This window comes from Ursus arctos, unplaced genomic scaffold, assembly GCF_023065955.2.
Source record: "Ursus arctos isolate Adak ecotype North America unplaced genomic scaffold, UrsArc2.0 scaffold_25, whole genome shotgun sequence".
In the NCBI taxonomy this organism is placed as follows: Eukaryota; Metazoa; Chordata; class Mammalia; order Carnivora; family Ursidae; genus Ursus; species Ursus arctos.
In genome coordinates this window covers 999,549-1,025,937 of record NW_026622930.1, presented here as the reverse complement: position 1 = coordinate 1,025,937, position 26,389 = coordinate 999,549, and the positions used below count along the sequence as shown (strand labels likewise).

Sequence of the window (26,389 nt, the reverse complement as noted above, 5' to 3'; positions counted from 1 at the left end):
TAAAAACTTACCAAGCACGAGAATAGGCAAGACCAAATAAATACCCCAACTGGTAAAAACAGAACCACCACTGAGCCTCCTGTGGGGACTTACTGAAGACTTCCGTGTAACTGAAGAGATGGGAGAATTTTACCAAAGACTTAGAATCTAATAAAAAGTGATAACTGAAATTAAAAAGTGAATAGATAGGTTTAACACCCAGTTAGACACAGCAAAGGAAAGGTCAAGGGAACACACAGATAGGTGACTGGAAAACACTCGGACCAAAACAGAGGAGAAGGAAAAGAAACAGAACGGGCAACACCAAAGCCACGGTGGGACGTGATGCTGTGTGCAGCCCGGAGCCCAGAAGGGAAAAGAGGGCGGGGCGGGCACTGCACCAGACACCACGCTGCCCCAGACTCACCCAGAACAGACAACACACACGAAGCCACAAATTCTAGAAGGCCTACAAACAACAGGACAAAGACACTCCCTCCCAGCAGGCAGTGAGGGCAGGTGAGGGCCTTGACGACAGTGACGACAAGATGGGGAGTCCCCTCGACAGCACGGGTCCAGCGAGCACCACAGAAAGACCCGCCGGCCACCCCGAACACCTGCCAAACAAAGCAGACAGACCAAACGCACAAACAGGACTTCTGGAACGCACAGAATCGGGATGGGAAGGGTCACGACAGGGAGACGTGAGTGAGCGTGACGACATCAGGCGGCAAGACAGCGCCGCGCAGTGCTGCTCGGGGGCCCGGGTGCCGCCGCAGAGGTGTGCCCACCGGGGTGGTGGGCGAAACGGTGACAATCCGTGCAGAACAGACAAGCTACGTAAAGGAAAATGGGATGAAATACTTGACTTCTCTGAGGGGTGGTGAGGAAGAACAAAGGACAAATGGAACAAACAGCGGAATTAGACACAAATACCCCGGTAAGGCGTTGGATTTAATATTTTAAGGCTGGATTAAAGAATCAGAGACGAGCACACAGTTATACGTTGCTCCTGAGAGACTGGATCTCAAGCTGGAAGAGACGGACCACGCGCACACACAGGAAGACAGCAGGTGTACGTGGACCTTGTCGGACTCGGGAGAATCGGGGGGAGAGGTGCTCGGTCATCAGGGGGACATTTCGTGAGGCTCAGAGTCGGCTCCCCCAGGGGAGAGACCGTGTTGGGTCTCATCCTCCCCACAAGGCCGCCCAGCACAACAGGAGCTGGTGGGGTCGGGGGAAAGACGTGGGAGGCCCAACGCTCTCCTTCCGGTCCAGCAGGCAAACGTCAGTAGGGGTGAGGTGACCCTGGCCCAGCACCGCGAGCCGATGGGTATTCCAAGAGCACTCCGCCCAGCAACCACGGACACGCATTCTCCCAACCACCGAGGGCACCGAGCGCTGAGCTGTGATGCAAAGCGCAGTACGCGTGAAATGCGGGGCCGCATCCGGTGGACGCCCGGGCCCACACACAGCCGTGCTGCAAACTGATCGCACACAGATAACTAGAAAACCCCAACTGTTCTCAAAATGATCAGCAGACTCCCATGTGACTCGGGGACTGAAAACAAAGTAACGACAGCAAGCAGAAAACATTCTGGAGCAGACGGATAACAAGAAGGTGACACATCAGCTGTGTGATGTCACTGAAACCTGTCTGGAGGGAAATCCAGTCCTGAGTGCTGTTCTGAGGAAGAGCCGAAGGACTGCAATCAAGAACGTGAGCTTCCCACATCAGGAAGCAGGAAAGACGGTAAGTCAAACCCAAAGCAAACACGTGGAGAGAAAAAAACAGAAATCAATGACACGAAAAGTGAGCGTGCACCACAGGTCACCAACCAAGCAGAAGTCTGGATCCTCGGGAGGACTGCCGGCAGCTGGCGGGCACACGGACACCGGGGCGCCCCCACCGCGGGCGGGAACGTGCGCAGCAGCCTGACGGTGCCGCACATGGTTCCACACGGAGTGCCAACGATGTGCCGCTTGTGCTCCGCACCTCCCTGAAACGCCCAGAACAGACCCACGGAGACAGACAGACCACAGACGCGGGCCAAGAGACGGGGGCTCCGAGGCCGGGCTGTTTCCCAGGCGACAGGGCGAGGGCCCCGCTGAGTCGCGGACCGACTGGGTGAACTGTGCGGAATGTGACTTACGTCTCCATAAAGCCAGCACCCAGGAAAAAAGACTCATAAAGCTGGCAGCACCCCAGCAAGACGGAGCGAAGGAAAACGAGGGAGAAGCACCTGCAGAGACACGGGAGGGGGCGTCCAGCCATGATGGCGGGGTGCCAAGGAGGTGTAAAAACTGTGCCAACATACGTGGGGTCTGAAACAACGTGAACAGTGCCTTGGAAGAGAAAACTGAGCAAAACGGGCACAGCGGGCACAAAGTGCCTGCAGCCGCGCATCGTGTTGCTAAATGGAGCATGGTTACGACACCGCCACAAAGAACGCTCAAGGCCCAGATGGCTTCGCGGTGGATTCCCCCCGATGTCAAAAGAAGAGACAGTGCCGACGGCCTCCAAGCCAACCGAGTGCCGTGCCCCTTGACAAGGACATGACAAGAACAACAGGCGAACCGCACGACTTCCTGTGTGACCCCAGCAGAGATGCCCGGCAAGGCCTACAGAGGGTAACGCGTCATGGCCAAGGCTGCTTTAACATCCGAGAATCAGTGTGACTCACCTCAGCCCCCACGAAGGGTCAGACCCCACAGGAGGGTCACTCTGATGAACAGGTGGGAGACGCGCGCCCTTCCTGACAAGAGCCCTCGGCAGCAGGAGAGACGACGCGTTCTCCATCCCAGGAGGTGCATCTGCCAGAGCCTGCAGACTTCCACAGCGGGCGAGCACAGCGCCGCCCGCGGCCTGGACACAGCCAAGGGAGCCTCCCGCAGCGGCACGCACACCACGCAGGCCGCTACGGGCGTGCAGACCGGCAAGGAGAACGGGTGACAGGCACACAGATCGGAAGGGATGAACGACACACGCAACTGTGTACGATCCCGACATTCACTCGTAAGATTCATAACCAACCCCATTGTATCGGATGTGACGTCAACACGCGAAACTCGACCATGCTTGTGTACATCACCAGCGAGAGGCCGCCTACGTTCGTCCAACACACACGCACTCAGGAATAAAGCACAGGAGACGCCCCCTCGTCAAAAGCAACACGTCGGGCGCCTGGAGGGCTCAGTCAGTCAAGTGTCTGCCTTGGGCTCAGGTCGTGATCCCAGGGTCCTGGGATCGAGTCCCGCATCGGGCTCCCTGCTCAGCGGGGGGTCAGCTTCTCCCTCTAACCCTCCCCCCACTCATTCTCTTAATCTCTTTCCCTCTCACTCTCTCAAATAAAATCTTTAAAAAAAAAAAAAAGTAACACAACATCCCTGCAAGTAGGGAACACCTGGAGGAACACGGGATAGTCGTTGATTGGAAGATTCAATATTGTTCACGTCAACGTGAACTTCAGTCCCCCACAAATGGACCCATACACCCCAATCAAAGAATCCCACGAGATTTCTCATAGAAATAGACAATCTGACTCAAAACCTTCCACAGAAGGACAGAGGGCCAAGGACAGCGCAGACACCCGAGACCGCAGGGCAGCTGCGGCCGGAAGCCTTCTGCTCCAGGCCCTCAGACGTGTGCCCAGGCCGAGGTTCTAGCAGTCCGCTATTGGCCATCGGGCAGGCGAGCAAACCTCAGGAGAGCTCTGAGACGCCGGAGGCAGACCCACCTGCACCGCGTGCTGGATGCCCCACGGAGAGAAGCAAACCCAACCCCTCAGAAATCCCAAACTCCGAGGGGACCCATAAAACCAAAAGCTTCTGGAAGGAACCCCACGATCTGGGGCAGGCAGACAGGTGCACACATGTGCCGTAAAGGACAAGACATGAAGGTGGTCCTCAGTTAGGTCCCACCACGATGGATGCAGCCGGGAGGGGAGGCTACTTGCCACACAGACACTTGACCCGGGCCTCGACGCAGGACAGAGCTGCACACGCACTGGTCAGGGCAGGACGGACACGCAGTCCGCAGGATTCCAGAAGTCCCCGGCTGGCCAACCTGCGTGCAGACAGCCCGCTCCACATCAGCGTATGGCGGCTTTGAACCTGCAACCTCCTGGTGCCTGGTGACACTGGCCGCCTCTGACACGTGCCAGCCAGCAGTGCCTTGGCCTTCTTTCAACCACAGGCCCCCCGTCAGCTACACAGAGATGGACACGTGTCATTACCCATTTGCCCACACCCACAGGGGGCACGTCACTAGGAGTGAGCTCCATGGTGAGCCAGGGACTCCGGGCTGGTGTGCCCACACAGGTCCATCAGCATAACCGACACACCATCTTGGGGGGGGGGTCCACACCAGGGAGGATGTGCGTGTGGGAGTGGGGCACATGGGAAATCTCTGTACCTCTCCTTCCATTTCACTGTGAACCTAAAACTCATCTAGAAAACAGTTATTTAAAAACTTTTTTTTAAAAACTCTTGGTTGTCCTTGGGGACACACGGGGAGGGGCAGAGGGAAGCAAGTAAAGGTGTGCTGGGGAGCCCGGTGGCAGAAGGGACATCCGTAGACTGTACTGCCCTCTGAATAAGCAAGAAACAAGGTCCTGAGATGAACGTGAGGGAGACACGCAGCGGCTGGAGTCACAGAAGGCAGACCCTGGAAGCCCGGCCCAGGGCTGCGAACCAAACCCTAACCCTAACAAAGCCCCAGGGGTCTGAAGCTGGACGAGGAGGGTCTGCAGGCGGCAGCATGCAGGGTGCAGCCAGGGGGCCCTGGGACCGCTCAGTGCGCATCGTCCCTCCCACCCAGAGCCCGTGCAGGTGATGGCAAGTCGCAGGTGACAGAGGTCTCCCCGGTGCACACACAGCTTCCAGGCTTAGACCCCACTGCTCACAGACAGGCCTGCTGGCGGCTCGGCGGGATCCCGTAAGTACCAAAGGCTCCAACGCCAGCTGCGCAGCAAGGCCCCTTCCGCTGGAGCGCACAGACCCGCCTGGCAACAACAGGGGTGTCTGCCTACCGCCCTAACGGTTCTGCCCAGGGACAGCAGGCTACAGGCCTGGCCCCCATCCGGTCCCTGCTTCAGGCGACCGTGACAGTGCTGCCATGGGCACCACGTCCCAGCATCTCCGAGGACACTTCTCTGGTGGACAGGGTGGGGCCACAGGGCCGAGTGGGACTCTGCCGTAGTAAGAAAGGCTCTACCACGGGTGTCATACCCTCTCCCTCCCGCCGCAACGCACAAGGCACCGCACTACTCTTCCCGCGGCCAGCGTGCTGTCCGGCTTGCCTACACCCACTTCTGCCACGGGAGCGTCTGCTCCAGATTCCGGAGCCTGGCCTGCACACCATGTCCTGCTCCCCGGCGCTCCCATGAGCTCGGGTGGCAGAGCCAGCTCGCCCTTGAGCTCCGTGCACCCGCTCGGCGACGTCGGCATCACACACAGGTTTTGTGAGGAGCAGAGCGTAACCGAGGCAAGGCAGGCGCCCAAGGGCAGTGGCGGTGTCTGGCGGTTCTGTGATGGGAACCCGAGGCCTGTCTCTGCTTCGAAGCTACGCCTGCTTCAGGCACTTTATGCTGGAATCACACGTTTCCAAAATCTTACCGCATTTTAATGAAAGATTCTCATATTGAGGGTTACCCAACCAGAAGGAGAGCCAACAAGCCCAGCCACGCACGCTGCCACCAGGACCCTTCCAGCAGCCCACGCTTACTTAACAGGAGCCAGAGCCGAGGCCGGCTGCCCATGAGGATGGCCTGTGACGGGGACACAGATGCCGCAAGAAGCGCCCAGAGGGTGGCTGCTGCCCCAAGAGAGGCATGCGCACCACGCCCCCAGAACGGGGCATCACCAAGAGGAAGTGCTCAGAGGACACAAAGAGCTCCTCCAATTGGAAGCTCGAGAGCAGAAATGAGAACGTGGCAGGAGACAGAGTCCCCAAGGTGAAAGGGAAGTGGGGACGAGGAGAGAGTACATGTGAGAAGGCAGATGGCAGGCCGGCCGTGAACGAGAGTGATGCCAAGGGAGGAATCGTGAACAGCTCGAGAGGCCGTGGTGGGACTCTGGGCCACAGCTCAGGGAGAACGAAGGCCTCCAGGGAACAGCACCCCCACCACGGGCACAGGGCCAAGGGTCAGGGTGCTCAGCTGCTCGACAGGAGCCCAGGAGCAGAAGACCGTGGGCAGCGCTGTCCAAATCTGGAGACCGACATGGAAACTGAAGTCCACCAGGCCACCCCCAAGAGCGTAGGCTGAAGGGAGACCACCTGCAGGAAACCACTGGAGGCTGTGCTACACGAAACAAGGTCACAGGACCAGGAGCAGGGGTCCCGTGCCAGAGAGGCCAAGGGGGCCCAGAAGGACAGCAGAAAAGAGACGCAAGCAGGTGCAGAGGGCGGACAGCCAGGGTGGAGGGCGAGAAAGCCCCGGAAGGCTCTCCCAGGGGGACGCACCAGAGAGAATTCTGGGTGCACAGGACAGCCTGCCAGGGCCACGCAGGAGAGCAGGCAGTCCAAGCACAAGGACAGAACAGACGCCCATCCTCTCCAAGAAGGCCCGGTGGCAGGAGGACAGCAGGACAGTGGCCTGGCTGCCAGCGGCCAGCCACAGGCACAGTGCACTCTGTCCTCCCCAAGGGCGCCCAGCTTCCCGGTTCGCAACTGGTGAAAAGCCACTCGACTCCAGGAAGCCTCGCACCCATCCCGACGGCTCATCCCCGGCGTTTCAATGGAACACAAACACCGGGCTACTGGAAGAAGGATGACCCCCACAGAGCCGAGACAGGGCTCCTCCGCGAGGCCCCGAAGCAAAGGATACGCGGTGTGCCCTCCGTGCGGCACACCAGGTAGAGGCAGGCCGCGATCACGTGGGCCATCTTGCGGCCGCGGGTCAGGTGCTTGCTCACGGCCATCTTGAAGAAGTTGAAGGCTGTGTCCAGGCAGTGCTGGTTGAGCTGGAGCTGGTTCCCCAGGTGGTGGATCTGACGCCTCCCTAGGACACAACACGACATATTACCACTGGTTCCCAGCGGGAAGGATACAGACCGGCCCTCTCCCTTCTACGGTTTCAACTTCACTTCTCATGTGTTCCAAGCTCCACGTGTGGACACTGGGGCCTATGCCTCTCACTCCTCTCTGCACCACAGCAGCATCGGTTCTCAGCCCGAGCTCAGGATGCCTGCAAAGGGCTGTGTGTGGGGCCAGCCTGGGGCTACTCCTCACCAGTGAACATCGCCACGTGCTCCAGACAGACACAGCCTCCTGACAGGCAGACAACACGGCCCCTCGCCCACCGCTGAGTGCCAGGCTTGCCTCCTGCTCCAACGGCCAGGTCATGCCCACCCAGCCTTCCCAGCAGGGCCTGCGTGTGTCCTGGCTAGCCGGCCCCACACCAGCCTTTCCACCGAGAGCTGCTGCTCCAGCCCCCAGCCTCCCATGTGCCACCTGGACAAGGGCAGGGGCAGCACCTGGCAGATTCAGGGAGGGAAGGGGCTGCCAGGACGTCCACGGACCCCGGACATGATCTGCACACACCTGGTTCTGGGTAAGCCCGTCCCAGAACTGTGGGCAGCAGCAGGAGAGGAGACAGGCGTGCTGTGTGGACAGGAGGGGCTGCCGTGGGCTGCACAGCACGGCACCAGGAAGTCCGAAGCCCACATCAGGGGCACAGCAGGAGCTGGACTGTAAGCAGCCGTCCACACCCCACTCCCGGCTACCACACTGGACCCCACCACACAGACTCCCCACTCTGCCCAGCACCCTCTGGCTTCCCAGATACACTCTCTCCTGGCGAAGGGCACCCTAAGCTGGGCCAGGGAAAGAAGCCAGGGACTCGTGTATCACCCACAAAAAGCTAAGTGCAGAGTCCCCTGCTGTCCAACAAGGACAGCAGGCTGAGGAAGGCTTCCTCGGGTCCCATGGTCCGGCCTGCCCACCCCACACGCACAGCCAACAATGACCACCAGCCACAGGTGGGCCCAGAGAGTCAGCGCCAGAGAGAATGGGACGGGCAGCCCGCATGTGCTCTGGCAGCTGGGAGACCTGATGATCAGCACCCCTCCCAGGGCAGCATCCCTGTGCTGCCTGGAGCCCCCCTGTCGGGCTGAGCCGACACAGGGCTGGGTCACTGTCCCCAGAGCCTATCACTGGCTCCCCGCTGGCACACACACACTCAGCCCAGCGAGCCTGTGACGGAGAACCTGTGAACAGCCTACCTGCCGGCCGTCTGGTGCCCATCTGGGAGTTCTGGGAACAAAGTGGAGGGGACTCCTGGTGGCTTGGGGGCTCAGAATTACTGCAATGAGTTATCTTACAATATCTTTATTGCATCTAATTCACATATCGTAAAATCCACCCACTTAAGGCATACAACTCAATGGTTTTAGGGGCGCCTGGGTGGCTCAGTCATTAAGCGTCTGCTTTCGGCTCAGGTTGTGATCCTGGGGTCCTGGGATCAAGCCTCGCATCGGGCTCCCTGTTCAGCGGGAAGCCTGCTTCTCCCTCCGCCCCTCCCACCAGTTTGTGTGCTCTCTCTCTCTCTCAAATGAATATATAAAATCTTTTTAAAAATGGTTTTAACATATTCACCACAACTTAAAAATTTCATCACCCCAAAAGAAACCCTGTACCCATTAGCAGTACCCCAAAGTAAGTTTTTACTCCATGAGAGGAAAGCAAGCACAAGAGGCAAACTGAATAAACCCCATGACCCAGGCATGCGCGTACAGTCGTACAACGATGTTACTAAGTACAAATTCTTATAAAATCAATTCCTAATGAAAAACCATATAACTAACTAATAACCATAGCTTATTCTCCTTAGGCTTCCTCCCAAAAAATGAATGCTAAAAGTAAACACCCTAGCACATAGTTCCCTTCCTCATTTTGGCATTTTGTGAAAATCAGGCCCATCTCTCCATGCAAGCCAGCGGTTGAACAGCATCTTTCCAGGCCCGTGGCAACGGCCGGGAGGGCAGGAAAATGAACCCAGCGCAGGGTTGGGGCAGGTGCCCCAGAAACATGGAGAAGGAAGGGTCTCGGTCAGAACCGCTCGAGTCTCAGGCCCTCCGCCCACAGGGCACCTCCCTCACACCCTCCCCAGGCAGGAGGACCTTCGTGACACCAGCCAGGCCCCAAGGTCAGGCCAGCGCAGCGGATACTGGGGTGTCCCAGCAGGGCCACGTAGACTGGCTCTGGGGGCACCACACAACAGAAGCCCATTTGCAGAGGTGAGAACAGACACCGAAAATCAGCATCTCCGTGGGCAACGAAAGGGAAGAGAAACACCAGGCTCCACGAGCAGACTGGTGTCGGAAAAAAGGTTCAAAGCCCATGACATCCTCCAGGGTATCAGAAAAGATATCAATGCATAGAAACGTATCAAGAGAGGGGCGCCTGGGTGGCTCAGTTGGTGAAGCATCTGCCTTCGGCTCAGGTCATGATCCTGGTACTGGGATCAAGTCCCGCATCGGGCCCCCTGCTCAGCGGGGGCTTGCTTCTCCTTCTCCCTCTGCTGCTCCCCCTGCTTGTGCTCGCACGCACGCGCACACTCTCGCTCTCTAATCAGGAAATGAAATCTTAAAGAAAAAAAGTATCGAGAAGGTATCATTAAAAAGATACAGCCCTTGACAATTAAAAATATGATCACTGAACTTGTTTTAAAACTCAAAATTAGGGGCTCCTGGGTGTCTCAGTTGAGTGTCCAACTCCTGATCTTGGCTTGGGTCTTGATCTCAGGGTCATGAGTTCAAGCCCCACGTTGGGCGTGGAGCCTGCTTAAAAACAAAACAAAACAAAACTCAAAATTAAGCAATGGCCAACAGACACAGATAAAGACCTTGACAGTGGGCTCAGGGACGGAGGAAGAGCAGCGGCCGGCAGGGTCCACGGGGGAGGCTCGTGGCTGGCTCGACAGGCCTCTCCCTCCAGACGGGGCGCAGACTCCTGCAGGAGGGTCATCAGAAAGAACAAGGACACAGCATAAGGACAACGGACGCCACACAGAGAAACAGCAGTCCCGCAGAGCAAGGACTCCACACGCACACAGAACTGAGGGCAGGACATGGGCGCGAGCACTGCGGTGCAGAAGGCAGGCAGACAGCAAGGCAGCGCGGGGCAGCTCCACGCTCGGAGGAGAAGTGCCACCCATCTCCCTACGGCTTTGCCATCATGGTGCAGCCACAGCCCTCCTGTCTGCGTGTGGGCCGGCCTCAGGGACTGGTCTTTAAGGAGCACAGCACGGGAAAGGGAGGAACGTGGCAGCACACAAGGCTGGGTCACTAGTGCCAAGCCACGGGAGCCCGGGTACACCCTGATACGGGGCAAAGACAAGGGATCACCTCAAATCCACGGCTGACTCCAACGAGCCAGGACTGTTCGAGTGCGTCCAGGCTGGGAGAAATGGTCGCAGACGGGAGGGGGCCAAGGACGGCCCAGGATGAGCAGCGGCCCGGCAGGCAGGCTATGGGAGATGTCTGCACTAGGGAAGCGGGTGGAGGGCACACTCGGGGGCTGTCTCTGCAGCTCTCCTGGGAGACTAGAGGTAGCTTAAAATAAAACTTAAAAAAGCCCATAGAACAAAAAGGAGAAATAGCTGTCTGTAAACTGGCGGGCTGAGCCGGAGCACCGCAATGAGCAGCTGTGGCTGCAAACATCAGAACCAGGGGCTTAACAAAGGGACAAAATCTTCCAAGTTAAGAAGCTGAGAAATAACAGGGAGCTGAAGACATCGAAGGGAGGGGATCACGGAGAGAAGACTGCTGTCAAGAAGGAAGCAAACCGGACGGAAGACCCACAGCCAACGCTCTGCAGAGATTAACACATTGTTGCGCCGCTAAATCCCGAGCAAGAGCCATTAAGGACACGCAGAGAAGGCAGATGACCAAGGTCATGAGTGAAGAAAGGCCGTGCCCCAAATCAGGAGACCAGGGAGCACAGGACGAGGGTGTTAGGAACGACCGTGACGACAGTCTGAGTCTGAATCACTCTTACCAACTGGAAAAGGACGTCTTACCAAAACTGACAAGAGGGAAGAGGAAATCTGACCGGTCCCACTAAAACTCTACAAAAAAGCATCCCATCAAAGAAATGGCATCTTTCATCTTTAAAAGTGAGAAAGAAAACTGAAGGTCCGGACAAAGGCCCAGACGGCTTCGCGTCCCCCCACACGTCCCGGAGGACCCTGAGCCCTGACAGACAGCAGACCAAGTGCCCCGTGGCCCCGTGGGCTTCTCCCAGAAGTCGAGGAGAGCTTGACATTCACAAAATCAGGGCAATCCACCACAGGAACAAAATAAAGAGACAACACATAGAATCACTTCAGCAGATAGGAGGGAGCAGGTGATGAAGTGCGAACATTGTCCCTGCGGACAAGCTGGCAGCCACCGTCACGTCAATGTCAGGACCCGGCCGAGAGCACGCACGTCACCACCCTGCCCCACGTCGCCCTGGGGAGAGTAGCCGCACAGTGGGAGCACGCAATGGGGAAGGGAGGGGGTCATGGCCACCACAGACGTGGACCCCAACCCTAAATGCACACTAGAAAACAACCAAGCTTCCGGCAGAAACACAGGACAGCGTCTTCAGATCTTGGGATAGACCAGAATTTAAGTCACAAAACCCCCAACCATAAAAAACCAACATATTGGGACTTCACTAAAATTAAGACACTTCTATTCAACAAAAGACAGGAGAGTGAAAAGCTCAGCCATCAACTGGGAAAAGGGTTCACAGTGTGTGTACTCAGGCAAGGACTCGAACCCAGGATCTGTGAAAACATCGACCAAGCAGTAACAAAATGGCAGCTCGCTTCTCAAAACATGCGTGCAAAAGACACAACGGGCAGGCAACTCACAACTCTCCCAACGGCCAAAGCGCACACACAGGCGGCCCGCGCCATCACTCCGCTGTGGAGCAAGCGAGATCGCTGCGGGTGCGAGACCGACGGACGCCAAGGACCACCACGGCCCCTGCGCCCACGCAGCTGCTGCCAGGTGGGTGAACGGCACGGCCGTGCTGACATGAGCACGCACGCCCCCTGGCAGTGGCCGCCGAACGACGACATCCGCGGGGGGGGGGGGGGGGGGGGCGGCAGCCAGCGGGGAATCCCCGACTGTCCACGCCCAGGAACAGTGGGGCATCCATGCGATGAAGTCCGCACACGGTCCAGAACCCAGAGCTGAGGGGCTTCCCGGGTTCAAGAAGCATTACTCCACGTGTGTTTAACCAAGAGAAACAGACACGCAGAAAGAACAGAACAGAAATGTCTCCCCAGTAAAAGGGCTCATCGAGTCAATGAAGAAAGCTTCAGCCCAGCGGCGCGTCCCCATTCCAAAGACAGAGGGAAAACCCCACAAGGGCCCGGTTAGGAAAGATGAAGACAGAGACCAACACCGGGACTGGCAGCCACCTTCCCCGCTGACGGCTCTGGATCGGCAGCTCCTGCTTTCTGTGCGTACCTGTGGGGCCCCTGCACACATACGCAGCGTCTCGCTCACTGATGGCTTGCCAACCACAACCAGAGTGCATTCCCAACAAAACCAGAGACAAACCCAGGAAAGGCGTGGGCACCCGCGCTAGTCGGGAGGGAGGCCGGGAGACTGCAAACCCCACGTGAGCGTGACTCTCGACCAGGCCGTAGGAGCCGCCAGTCTGCTCACTTCCCAGCTTCCCCGTTTCCTCAGAAAGGCAAGCGGCACCTCACACCCCGCAACAGCGGAAGCTATGTTCCCAGACCGCACCCAAACCCGGCAGGCGGGGCGGCACCCGGGACTCTGCCCGGTGGAGGCGCCTGCAGACACCCGCGGCGCGGGCACAGGGGCATCCCCACGGCGCGTTAGCACGCCGCTCCCACATGGGGCAGGAGGGGAGACAAGCACCCGCCAGGACCGACGCAGCAGCGGGCAATAACAGCTCTTTCACAAGTTCAGGACACAACGAGAACAGGAGGCGGGGGAGCTCCAACACATCACAGATGCGCCAATTACACCTTCGACGACATGGACAAGACCTGCTGGGACCTGCCCCAAGAGCAACGGAAAATGACAGGAAGGAGATAAAATCGGCACACACTCGCCAGGGCAGAGAAAGATCTCTGAGGACAGGGGGACGACACAACGCGGGCTCACTGCCAAGCAAAGAGCAAGCTGGGTGCCAGGCGCTACGCAGATGGCTCTGGTCTAAAGCGAGAGAACCAGGGGCTGGACCCGCTGGCCTCCCTTTGCCCCTGCAGCCCAGACTCGGGCAAAGACCGGATGCTGACAATGGTGGGAGGAGATGCCTGCCCAGCCAGGCGGCAGGGCAGCCAGGCCCTCGTGCAGGCACCAGGCTGCCGACCGCAGGCCACTGACTGCAGGCCGCTGACCGCAGGCCACCAACCGCAGGCAGGAGCTCCGCAGAAAGGCCTGCAGAGGACAAGAGGCAAGGGTCTTCTCAAGACTGCAGGCTCTTGGGGCTGCCTAGCGCTTCCCCAAATACCTCAGTCTCAGACCTCGCTGACACCCCACTCTGAGGACTCTGCAAGTTCTATTCTGATTTACTTAACCACGAGGCCACCATTTCTAACAGGGCGGATTATTTCCGCCTTTGTCACTAGTTTCCGGTTTTACTGCTGTGTGTCGGCATGAATGCTACCCTTTCCAACTCTTTGGGTGTGACCCACACGCTACTCTAGTAAACACAGCATGCCGGTCCATAGAAACGCACGTTCTCTCCCGGGAAACAGCTCCTCACATGCAGATCTGCAGGTCAGCCAAAGAGAAAGCGCACAGTGTGGCAGCACCAGTCAGAAGGAAGCGGGCGGAGCTGGGCCAACAGGGAGGGGGTCAAGGGCAGAGCGATCCTTGTGCAGCAGAGGGTCGGGCTGCCAGCCACGAACATGTCCACGTCTGTACGCACCAAGAACACGGTCTTCAAACTGTTCACACAAAAACCCGACCAAGCTACGGGGAGGACCCACGGTCACCATGGGGGATTTTCCCATGCCCTCCAGCGACATAACAAGCAGAACCAAACTCAGCGAGCACCACGAGGAAACCTGAGTGATGTGTACAGAACGTGTGCAGAACAATACTCCTCTCAAGGGCCCAGCGGACCAGACGTGACCGTGTGCTGGACGGTAAGGCAAGCGTCCAGTGTTTCAAAGGACGGAGGTCCTGCACACAGTGTGATCTCTAATGAGAGCGAACTCCACTAACAGTAAACCACGGGGTCAAAGGAAGAAGCATAACGGAAATGCAAAGCCAGGGTGGTGTGCTAAGCACTAGCCCAGGGCCGTGGACGGTGCTGGGGCCCCACACCTACCCACAGGGGTGGTGGTCCCTGTGTGCGGGAGCTCGCCCGGCCGCCTTCCCACAGGCGGGTACAGGTGCACCCCGTTTGCTCTATGCAGACACTACGCTTCTCACAGACTGAAGGTTTGCGGCACCCCTGCCTCCAGCTTGTCTGTGGGCACCATTTTTCCAACCACACTCGCTCGCTACGTGCCTCGGTGTCACATTTTGGTAATTCTCCCAACATTTCAAACTTTTTCTTATCGTTTTATCCATCACGGTGGTCTGTGACCAGCGGTCTTTGATGTTACTGTTGTAACTGCTTCCAGCCGCCAGCCACGCCCATAGAAGACCGCGAACCTAATGTCGTGTGTGTCCTGACTGCTCCCCCACCAGCCGTTCCCCCCTCCCCCTCCCCCGTCCTCGGACCTCTCTGGTCCCGAGACACAACGATATTGGAATTAGGCCAGTTAATAACCCTGCGGCGGCCTCTGAGTATTCAAGCGCAAGGAGAGAGTGCCGGTGCTCACGCTAAGTCTAGCTAGGAGTGAGTCAGCGAGCGAGGACGGCTCGTCGAAGGCGAGAGAGGCCGAAAGCCTGGCCTCTTCACCAGACAGTGAGCCCAGCTGTGAAGGCAGAGGGAAAGTTCTGGAAGGAAATTAAAAGTGCCATTCCAGCGAGCACAAGAATGATGAGAAGGCGAAACAGCCTTCATGCTGATCTGGAGACGGTCTGAGTGGTCCGGAGAGGAGACCACACTGGCCACCACAGCACTCCCTGCAGCCAGAGCCTGGTCCCCAGCCAGGCCCCGACTCTCCCCACCGGAGGAGGCCCAGAGGGGAGGGGCCCGCGGGAGGAGTGTCTGGAGCCAACCAGAGCGTCTGCATCCACACCTGCGCCCACACCTGCGCCTATACCACAGCCCACACCTGCGCCTACACCTGCACCTACACCACAGCCCACACCTGCGCCCACACCTGCACCTACACCACAGCCCACACCTGCGCCTACACCTGCACCTACACCATAGCCCACACCTGCGCCCACACCTGCGTCCACACCTGCACCTACACCACAGCCCACACCTGCGCCTACACCTGCGCCCACACCTGCATCTACACCTGCGTCCACACCACAGCCCACACCTGCGCCTACACCTGCGCCCACACTTGCACCTACACCTGCGTCCACACCTGCGCCCAAGCCCTTGTCCACACCTGCACCTACACCACAGCCCACACCTGCACCCACATCCGCGTCCACACCTGCGCCCACACCACAGCCCACACCTGTGCCTACACCTGCGCCCACACCACAGCCCACATCTGCGCCTACACCTGCGCCCATACCACAGCCCACACCTGCGTCCACACCTGCACCTACACCACAGCCCACACCTGTGCCTACACCTGCACCTACACCACAGCCCACACCTGCAAGGTGAAGCAGCCGGGCTGAGGGAGAACCAGCATGTTTTCCCGCAGACCAAGCGAGGGTCACCGGGAAGGTGGCCGCGCTCAACACCAGATCTTCCGTGCGGACGCAGCAGCCTTCTCCCTAAGAAGGTGCCATCAAGGACTCATCAGCTCGAGAGGCAGCTCCGTGCCCCTCAAAGCTCCAGAGGACAGGCGACCCCGTGAGCCGCACTGCAGCCGGGGACCTCAAGGGAAGCCGATGTTCGTTTAACCCTGAACCCCCGGGGCCTTAACATCCGACTCCATCTCCTCTGCCTGAGCGCCACAGACAGCACGAGGCCCGATGGCAGCACGTGTGTCCACAGCACGGGTCACTGAGTACTTCAGCCCGCTGTGGAGCCCTGCTGTCGGAGCGAGATTTCCTTCCAGAGTGTAAGCGCTCACCGGCAGCACCGGGCGCCCAGAGCGGCGACCGAGACGCACCACGAGGCCGGTGTCGTGCTCATGCGGCCACCACAGCGGCCGCCCAACAGCCCGCGGGGCGAGGGCTCGTTTGATCCTTGTGTCTTGTCATTAAGGAGCACGCGTCTGAGGCCGTGGCCGCCGTCAGGTAGATGCGGGCGAAGTACATGGAAACGTCCTGAGAAGGATTCACCGTTCCCGATGCCGTGAGGAACGTTCGTGACCCATGAAGAGCTCAGACCACCCCCAGGGGTTTGGAGGAAGTGGACTCCAGCCCTCGGGGTGACGGGCAGGGGCTCAGGCTTGAGGGGGGGAAGTCAGTGCAGATGTGGTGGGAACAGCGAGGAACTAGGATCAGAAGTGGGGCCAGAAGACGGGACTGAACAGCTCCGATCTCACGGGAAAGCTTGAGAGGAGGAGGACTGGCTTCTTGTGGGTGAGCAGAGACCATGCATTCTTGAGATGCAAACTGCTCCTGGCGGAGACGCTGGGAACGCTGCCGGCCGGTGATGAAGGACCGAGGCCGTCCACGAGCGGTCCGCACGCTGCAGCCGGTTCGAGAGCACCGACCCCCATTCTGGGAGACGTTCTCCTGTGGCCAACACGCCATCGACCAGCTCGCCTGCTCCAGAGACATCGTCCGTGGAGGGAAGGGCCCACAGTGCAGCACATTTCCTGCTTGTCTTATTTTGAGACATCGCCGGGGGCTCCCCCGCCTCCAGCGCCCACCACCCTGACCAGTCGGCCGCCAGCACCATGGGGCCAGCGCTCCTGCGGCGGGGAGACTGTGACGGGCTGAGGGCCTCGATGACGGTGAGCGCTGTCAGCAGTGAGGTATGATTAATTAAGATCTGAACACTGACTTTTTAGACATAATGCTATTGCACACGTAACGGACAGCGGTATAACGTAAACATAACTTTGGCACGCACCGGGAACCCAAACAGTCCGTGTGACTCACTTTACCGCGATACCCGCTTTACTGTGGCAATTTGGAACCGAACCCGCAGTGTCTCCGAGGTCCACCCGTAAAGACCACAGAGCAAGGGGACGCGGCACAGGGGAGTCATTCTTCCATGCCCTGACATTCCTGACAGTGTCCTCATGCAAACGTCGAGAGGGGCTGGCAGAACATGTCCCTGCCTGAGCTGACCACAGCTAACGTCCTCCTTAATAGCGCGAGACTGGACGCTTTCCCCAGAAGTCAGGAGTAAGACACTTTTGTTCAACACGGTTCAGAAAGCACTAGCCACGCGTCACTGCAGGCCGCCTGCTCTTGCCCTTCACCCCTGAAACCTGCCCTCATCCAGAGCCCCCGCCATGGGTACCGTTCTGCAGGGTCTGTGCTCTTGACTCCTTTCCCAGGTTCACATGGAAGCCGCCACCCAGGGTTGGGGTTTTGCCAGCACCTAGAAAAACAAATCCGACTGATTAGTCAAAACTTGGCAGGAAACAGCCAGACCAGTAGACCTTCATTGCAGGGGGTGTTTCTGCAGCAAGGACAATGTGGGATCAGCATTCACGGCTGGAGAATTGGGGATTCCCCCTGCCATTCTTAACAACTGGCAAACCTCACCTCCCTCTGCCATGCCAGTGCACATGTGGCCTTGACCTTGAGCCGTGGGAAGTGGACCATACCCACCTGCACTCTCTAACCATGTTCCAGACTGCACGCTGCCACATGGCGGCCAGAGAGAGCACAGCGCACCTGCAGATGATAGCACCCCCCATCCCAGGGCCCTCTGTGTGCCCTGAGCCAGCCCGTGCACAGGAGTTACATCTGCACAGTGGCCGCTGGTCAACACACCCGGCCCCCCCACCCATAGGACCGTGGGCCTCTGTGGCCGAGAGCCTGTGAGCCAGCTGGCCTACAGGAGGCACTCAAACCTCTACCCACCTATACGCTGCCCACCCACAGAACCGCAGCCTAGGGAGTCCCGGTCCCAAAGGGTGGCCACAGCCAGACCTGCAGGCACTCTACCTTGGATCTCTCACCAATGCTGAGATGCCCCAGGAAGTGCCATGCACTCTGCTCTGCAAGGCACTGGGGCTGGGACTTCTGCCCTGTTACCCTTTGAAAACGGCCAGGTGGACATCTGGATTGTTCACCAGACTTACAAACTCCACCATCGAAGCCAAAGGGTGTCTGGGCAGCCAGGACAAGGCAGTGGAGCTGGGAAGCGCTGCCCATCCCACGGGCCAGTGTGTGACCAAGTACACACCGCAGGGTGAGAGGCCTCTGCACTTAGGGGACACCCCAGAGCCTCAGCCGCAGGATGTCAGGCCTGCAGAAAGGACCAGGACACACGTGACAATGAAATGCAAACTGAGACAAGGCAGGGACCTGGGAACCCAAATCACATCTGGGAACAGGCCCCCAGGGAAAGCACATGGCCCACGCCCAGGGCCAGCAGGGACCTCAGGGTCATCCACGGGCAGCCAGCAGCACAGTGCAGAACAAGCATGACCTCCAGGACATCTGGGACTGCAATCAAATCCCAAACCAACACTCACAAGAGTCCTGAAAGATCTCAGCAAAATAGTTCCCAAGTTTAGCCGGCAACAAAAACAAGTAAGATAAGCCAAGAGAATGTGGAAAAGAGCAACAGGTGGGCTTTGCTGGGCAACGCTGGGCTAGGGGCTAGGCCACAGGCTGGCCAGGAGCAGAGCTGGGAGCCGGCTGCCCGGGGGCCCAGCACCCAGCACTCCCGCCACGGGGCAGAGGAGAGGGGCCTGTGGAGGGCTGGGGCCCCCAGCACCCTCCGCTGCCTCCTCCGTGGTTACCATGGTTACGAAGGCCCCAGGACCAGCCCAGCGGACGCGTCCTGTAGAGTGCAGTGCCCCGGACAGGTGTCCCTCACCACCTGGGGAGTGTTGGTTTCTACTGCTGCCCCAGCAAACCACCACCGCAGACCTGACACCAAGAATAGGTCACAGAGGATGGAGACGGAGAGGGGCCGGCAGTGTGCCCTCATGGGCTGGAGAGGTTCAGGCAGGGCCCAGAGGAGATTCATCCACCTGGACAGGCACCAAGGAGCTTCCAAAACCACCAGCATGCCACCTGTCAGCTCCACAGAGCCTGACACAGGCTCACTGGGCTGAGATCAGGGCTCTGCACCTCCTACCCTCTGGTTTTGGTGGCAGTGGCTTTTTACAACTCGAGGATCTTTACATGTGCAATCTTCTCACACGAGAACCACTGAGGAACGCCCTCTCACTCAGAGCACCTGAGCACGACAGCCACATCTTAGCCTGTTTGTTTCCAGCAACCCCCCCCCAACTTTTAATTTAGGAAAAGAGAAAAATCGCCATGTTGTCTTAATCACAATGGATATGTACTTTTAATAAATACTTGGACTACTGCATTAGAAAAAGGATAATGGGGCATCTGAGAGGCTCAGTCAGTTAAGCGTCTGCCTTCAGCTCAGATCATGATCTCAGGGTCCTGGGATCGAGCCCCGCGTCGGGCTCCCTGCTCAGCGGAGTCTGTTTCTCCCTCCACCTCTGCTGCTCCCCCTGCTTGTGCTCATTCTCCCTCTCTCTCTCTCTCTAGTGCTCACTTCCCCCTCTTTCTCAAGTAAATACAAACTTCAAAAAAAAAAAAAAAACAAAGAAAGAAAAGAAAAAGGACAATGAAATGGTGTGAACCCCACAAAGCCCTACCTTGCAGGAACAAGGACCCCAGGGGGCCTTCCTCCAGCCACCACTCCCTGCTTAGACACAGACAGAAGGTGGCCAGGGCAGATCACACAGAGATGCTATTTGAAGAAGAGTCGGGGGGCGCCTGGGTGGCTCAGTGGGTTGAGCATCTGCCTTCAGCTCAGATCAGGATCTCAGGGTCCTGGGATCAAGTCCCGCGTTGGGCTCCCTGCTCAGTGGAGAGTCTGCTTCTCCCTCTGCCTCTGCCCCTTCCCCCATTCATGATCTCTCTCTCTCTCTCAAATAAATAAAATCTTAAAAAAAAAAAATGAAGAAGAGTGGGACTTCATTCTGGTTGAGTATTAAATGCAATCTCCTTATTCCTCAAAATCTCACAAAACCTCCAGGGGTCACCCTCCCCCACAAGCACCCCCCCCAGGACCCCCAGCCCTCTCCCGAGACCTCTACTTCCTGTTCCTGTGCTGTCCTTCCCTGCCTCTCCCTGAGGACCCAGCCACCCTTCCTGGGGTGGCTTCAACCCTGGGGGTGGTCTCCTGACCCCCCCGGTCACACATGTGCACATTTGCCCCGTGCTCCCTGAGCTCCCTGTGCGTAGCCTCAGGGCATCAGGTGCTCCCAGGAGACACGGGGATCCTGTCCCCTCCACAGACTCGGTTCTCTGTGGCGAGGGGTGGGGGTCAAAGCCTGCTTTGCCAAGCTAAGGCAGACTCTTTTACTCAGCAAACAGCACCCACCAGGATTTGGTTACAAGAGATAAAATCTGGAATGCATGCATGGATACTATAAAAAGTGCGCATTTAGCAAATCTCAGCCCATGAAAACCAGGAGGCTAAGGGTCCCATGAAGCACGAAAAAAGCTGAATTACCACCTCCAGTCACAACTGCCAGGAGAGGGTACTCTTGGCCTTCAGATCCCCTTCACGCTATTCCCTCTACTTCTGAAAACATGAGAAATTTTCTGTAAGAAGCTCTTGCAGCAAAAAAAGCACAAGCAGGGGCGCCTGGGGGGCTCCGTCGTTAAGCGTCTGCCTTTGGCTCAGGGTGTGATCCTGGAGTCCCGGGATCGAGCCCCACATCAGGCTCCTCCTCTGCTGAGCCTGCTTCTTCCTCTCCCACTCCCCCTGCTTGTGTTCCCTCTCTCACTGGCTGTCTCTATCTCTGTCAAATGAGTAAATAAAATCTTAAAAAAAAAAAAAGCACAAGCAGCTGGAAGGCACTGTGGAAGGTACACCCAGGCCAAGACCGCCCCCTCGTGGACGGCGGCAGAGGGCCCGATGCCACGCCCAGTGCCCCCGCTGCCTGCAGACCCTGGAACCGGAGGGGCACACGCAGGCCTGATCACTGGGAGCACGAGGACCAGAGCCAGCAGCACCGACACCTTGACACCAGGGAGAGGAGGGCCGGACTGCACACGTGTGTCCCCACGTCACCCACAGGCTCCGCCAACATGGGTTAGCACTTTAATAAGTTAAAGGGAGGGTTTCTGTCGCTGCTGTGTAAGCCCTTCTCCAGAGGGCCCTGGAAGTAGGCTCAGCAGTCCTGCAGCCGGGGTCCCCACGTGGACACAAGCCTCTTTGGGGCTCCTGAAAGACCCTGGACCAGGCCACAGGGTGCTGCGTCCCAGGACGCTGCCCAGACACGGATCTGGTGACGCCGGGAGCGAAGCAGGGCAGCAGTGGAGACTTCCTTCCACCCGGCACAGCTCCGAAGAGCCTGTTTCGTGGGGATTAACACTCTGATTCAGGAAACCACGCAGTATGGAGCGTGGTAGATGGAGAAAGCTGCAAATGACATCTTAGAAAGAGCAGCCCTCTCACTCTGTGCCTCTGGCACAGAGTTCAGCCAACGCTTCCTGAGAACAGGCACTTTGGCCAGGACTCACAAGGCTTTGAGGGGCCACAGGACAGCAGCAGAGAGGCAGAACCCTCTACCTCTCAACTGGAGCTCGGCCAGGACACCATCCTGTGCTCAGAGGCCTAAGACACAGGGGGGCTGTGCCTGGGAAAGCCCCCGAGGGGCAGGGCACAGCTAGGCAGGTGGGTGCAGGTCCCACCATTCTTTAGGGCAGAGGGACCTTCCCCAGCAACAAGAGCAGCTCCCTCTCTTGGGCGCCCTCCCCGTCCAGGGTTGGGGGCTGCAAACCTTTCTCATTGTATTACGGCTGGGGGAGTTCATCCAACACGAATGTGTGGAAAGCACTTCACCGCTCCTATCTGTGACAACGCCAGTGCTTACAGACATCTTGACTAAAAGACGAAGTCTGTAGTCACGAAAGTTGTGACTACGGAAACCATGGCAAGTGCTCCCCGGGAGATAGAGGGAAGGACCCCAGGGGAACAGGAACCACAGGCTGCCTGGTGCCGGAGCTCCCTCTGCCTCTAGGCTGCGTCTCAGGGGAGCAGTGCTGACAACTCCAGGGGAGGGCCACAGGGGGGTCACCATCAACTACAGAGGGGACGCCCAGGGGAAGAGCTGCTGGCTCTGAGGCCTTCAGGGTGGACACATGGCCCAGGACGCTCACACGTACCTTGCTGGGAACCCTGCTCTGCCTTCCCGCTCCCCGACACACTTGGGGTGAGTCCCTCCCCAGGGGAGCAGCAGGACCCTTCTTCAGGACCCCACTAAGGCCCCAGTCAGTCCAGCTTTGCCCACTGACTTGCCACTCTGGCCACATCAAGCTGCATGCAGTCCTCACATACCCACCCGTCCTCTGCGCTGGCCGCCTTCCTCACACCTATGCCCACCAGCTGAAGGACTTGGCTCCAATGTCCCCAGTACCACTCACACCACCAATGGATGCTGGCCTCACATTCTGCTGGTCCAAGAACATCTTCCGGGGAATCGGGGACCAGAGCTCCTTGGCCCTGGAGGCCAGACCTGGCACACAACAGGTGCTCACCAGGAAAGGCCCCTGGACAGTCAGGGCCTCTGGCCACAAGGCCCTGGTGTCTAACTTACAGAGTCCCAGGTACACCCCTAAGCTGACGCAGTTCTCAAGGAATAAGAAAGAATGCTTAGGAAAGATAGTGAGCACAGGCCCCGGATGAGGGCAGCCCAGGGAGCAAGCTCAGCTTTCAGGGTGAGGCTAGAGCAAAGGAGGACCCGAGAAGAGCCAGCTGGCACATGGCCTCTGCCAGGGGCGCCAGAGTAACCCAAGTCAGAAGCCCGTGTGATCACTGCCCTGAGTGGGAAGGGACGAAGCCACCGGGGCAGAGGGCCGACTGAGGCCCCTCCCCTCTCCCAGGAGCAGTCGCCCTGCCAGGCTGGGAGCTAAGAACCCACCACACTTCTGCAGCGCTTCCCTGCGGGCCCCCCAGAGAACAAGCCCGTAGGACAGAGCCGGGCTGGGCTGGGGAAGCGTCTTCACACCCTTGAAATCACGCCCTCCAACAGCACCCGGCTGTGTGACCAAGCTCACTGCACACAGGAGGGAGCACATCACTCACGTCCCGGACTCTCGGGGTGTCCCTCCTCTACAGCCTGCTTCCCCAACTGCAGTGAGGGCAGGCGGCCGTCAGGTGAGGGGTGCACTCAGCACAGTGCCTTTCCACGGGAAATCCCTAAGAGTCAGCTCCTATGACCATCTGTTCTTACTGTGGTCCTTACCCTCTTTCCAGTGACTCGAGGGACAGTCTGACAATGTGTGACAAACCCACAACATGGTCTGCGGATTCTCCGCCCCAGCAGCCCAGGAAGCCGCCTCAGAAGAGCACGAACACCTGTGCCCTGTGTCAGAGATGATGGGGAGAGAGTGGGAGAGAGAAGCCAACGAGACCCAAAGCCAGTTCTTTGCTAAGATCAACTAAAGTGATAAACTTCCAGCAAGAGAGACAAAGGGAAGAAGAGTGAAGATGTGAAAGGAAGTGTGTGAATGGAGAACCAGGCATCACTAGAGACCCTGCAGACATCAAAAGGACAAGGAAACGGTACCAACAGCTCTGCAGGCATAAGTTCAGCAATTAGATCAAATGGACCAAATCCTCAAAACCACAAACTCACCCACGGAGAAGAAGGTAATCTAAAATATAACTATTACAACTATTAAAGATACTGAGTGTGTAGTTAAAAGCCTTCTGGAAAAAAAACAAAACAAAACAAAACAAACACCTCTGGGCCCAGACGGCTACACTGGTAAATTCCACCAAACATTCAAGGAAGAAATAACACCAATTCCACACAGTCTCTTCCAAAAAAAAATAATAAATAAGGGAAGGGAGCATTTCCCAAAGCGTTCTTGGTATCGAAAGCAAAGACATACCCACATTCCACACAAGCACCTTCGGCAACATGTCAGCACGTCTAATCCAGCCGCACGTACAAGAACAGCTCTCCGCGATCAAGTGGGCTCACCCCAGAAGGAAAGGCAGCTCTATGGGCAAAAATCAGCCACGCAGACAGACTCCAGAAGAAAACCACGACTGTGTCAGATGATAGAGAAAAAGCCTTTAACAAAATTCAACAGCCACTCGTGATAAAAACTTTCAACAAACTAGGAGTAGAGAAGGAACTTCCTCAACTTTATGGACCAAAAACCTGTAGGTAATGTGGACACTGGAAACATACCGAACGCTTCCCCTAAGACTGGGAACAAGGCAAGCACGTCCGCTGTGAGGCACGAAAGAGAAACAAAAGGAAGAAATAAAACAGACCTTATTTATAAACAACATGACTGTCAAAATAGAAAATCCCGAAATGTAAAAACTCCCACAACTAGTAACTAAGTTTAGCGAAGTCGCAGGAAACAGGCCAACAACAGAAATCAACCGTATTGCCATAGACCAGCAATCAACCATGAAAGACGAGTATTTGAGAGCGCCGGCTGGGGCTGGCCGGAGCTGCTCGTAGCCCAGGTGGACGGCCCGCAGGAGCGAAACCGTGTTCGCACACAGGGCCACCGCCAGGCTTGCACGCTCGCTGTCCCTCGCCACCACAGTGACCCCCCCCCCCAAAGCGCCTTCGCTCGACCTTCTCCATCGTCTGGAGGGCGCACGACCCGGCCCCCCGGGACCAAGTACTGCAGCGGCGCCGTCCTGGGCCGAGTCACAGGCAGGGGCGAGGGGAGATGCCAGTCCCCCGAGGTGGGGACCCAGAGCGCATCCCGCGCCTGCTGCGCCTGGGGACAGGGCGCCCCGAAGAGCCGCTGTCGGCGATGTGGGGCTCCGGAACTTTTCTTTACGCTCGCTGCGCTGACAGCCCCGGGGCTGTGCCCGAGGGGCCCGTTTCACCGGAGGTCCACACACAGGGGGCCGGAGTGCGCCTGCTTCCCCCTCTTGTAAATTCCGTTATTAGTTCACCGGCCCGCCGGCCTCCCGCCCCACGGCCCGGCGCTGGGCACCACCTGGCTTCCCCCCGCTCCCGCGTCCCCCCGCGTCCCCCCGCGCGGACCCACCGTCCAGCGACACGAACTGGCCCACGGCCGACGAGCCGCCGCCGCTGTTCTCCACGAACTGCACCTCGGACACGATGATGTTGTCCTCGAGCACCGAGCCGCAGCCGGTGCACACGGCGTCGCCGCGCGCCGTGTCCAGCTCGATGTCCGTGCCGCCGCAGCCGCGGCACACGCGGCCCGTCATGCCGGCGGCTCCCGCGCGGGCCCGTCCGCCCGCCGCCGGCCCCGGCCCGGGTCCGCCCGCCCGCGCGTCCGCCCGCCCGACTCTCGCGAGGCCGCCGCCGCCGCCGCCGCCGAGCCCGCCGATTCGCAGCGGCAGATTCGCCGCGCACGCCGCGGCCGCGCCGCCCGCAACGGTCGCGCCCGCGCGTCGGGGACGGGCACCGGAGCTGCGGCGCGGCCGCGAGGACTCGAACCCGCCACCTCCGGACGCGGGCGCCACTACCGGACCTCGGAACCACCGGGCGGTAGGCCTCGCTGGCTGCGCGCAGGCGTCAGCAGCGGGCGGGGCCAGGGCTGTGGGCGGGGCTTCGGTGGAGAGCGCCGCCGGCGACGGGACCGGGACCGGTGGGCGGGGCCGGGGCGGTGGGAGGGGCTCTGGGTGGGGGGGCGAGGCCGGGGACCAGAATCGGAGCTGTGGGCGGGGCTTTGGGCGGTGGGCGGGGTTTGGTGGGGAGAGCCGCCGGGGACTGGACCGGGAGTCGTGGGCGGGGCCAGGACGGAGGGCGGGGCCCAAGCATGTCTGGGGCGGGCCCGGCGGCGCAGGTGGCGAGTGGAGACCCCGGGCCCGGGCGCCCGCCCCTTCCCCGGAGCTTGCAGGCCCGCCTCGCGGCTCGCCCCGGCTCCCTGGCTTCCGCTTGCGCCCCCGGCCCCTGTCGTGTCGCCGCAGAAGTCCCCACTTGCTGACAGTGACGTGCGCAGCGCCGGTAGCCTTGGCAGTGACGTTTCTGTGCCCCCGACCCACGCACGCCCTCAAGCACCTGCAGGTGCCATCCCAGTCACCGCAATGCCCGTGGCGTCCCTGAGAACAGCCTGGAAAGAAAGGCGCAGGACCACGGTTTGTAAACGCTCCGAAGTTTCGCTGTAGGACGCGGCCGGGGCTCAAACCATCAGAGTTGGAAATACACAAGCCGTTCCTGAGTCCCTTCGTAAAGCCGGTTTAATCCCAATCAAAATGTCAACGAGGTTTTCGAATAATCTGGAAAGC

General features: G+C 58.8%; 1 protein-coding gene across 5 annotated transcripts in view; it reads right to left on the bottom strand.

The window, feature by feature from the left end:
* BRF1 (BRF1 RNA polymerase III transcription initiation factor subunit) overlaps positions 1-25,402 on the bottom strand; it is a 57,977-nt gene extending 32,575 nt beyond the window's left edge. Inside the window, exons 1-5 of one of the 5 annotated variants that reach the window (XM_057318515.1) lie at positions 25,183-25,402; positions 17,462-17,542; positions 15,234-15,293; positions 10,701-10,706; positions 6,832-6,969 (exon numbers count right to left, since the gene is read on the bottom strand). In XM_057318515.1, the coding sequence (XP_057174498.1) occupies positions 6,832-6,969; positions 10,701-10,706; positions 15,234-15,293; positions 17,462-17,542; positions 25,183-25,366 (469 nt within the window). In that variant the 5' untranslated portion in view covers positions 25,367-25,402. Of the gene's footprint in view, positions 1-6,806; positions 6,981-9,824; positions 9,927-10,700; positions 10,707-15,233; positions 15,294-17,461; positions 17,543-25,182 lie in introns of those variants that run through there. The other 4 variants (XM_048219974.2, XM_057318514.1, XM_048219975.2 and 1 more) reach the window with 4 other exon arrangements.
* Between the last annotated feature and the right edge of the window lie 987 nt (positions 25,403-26,389).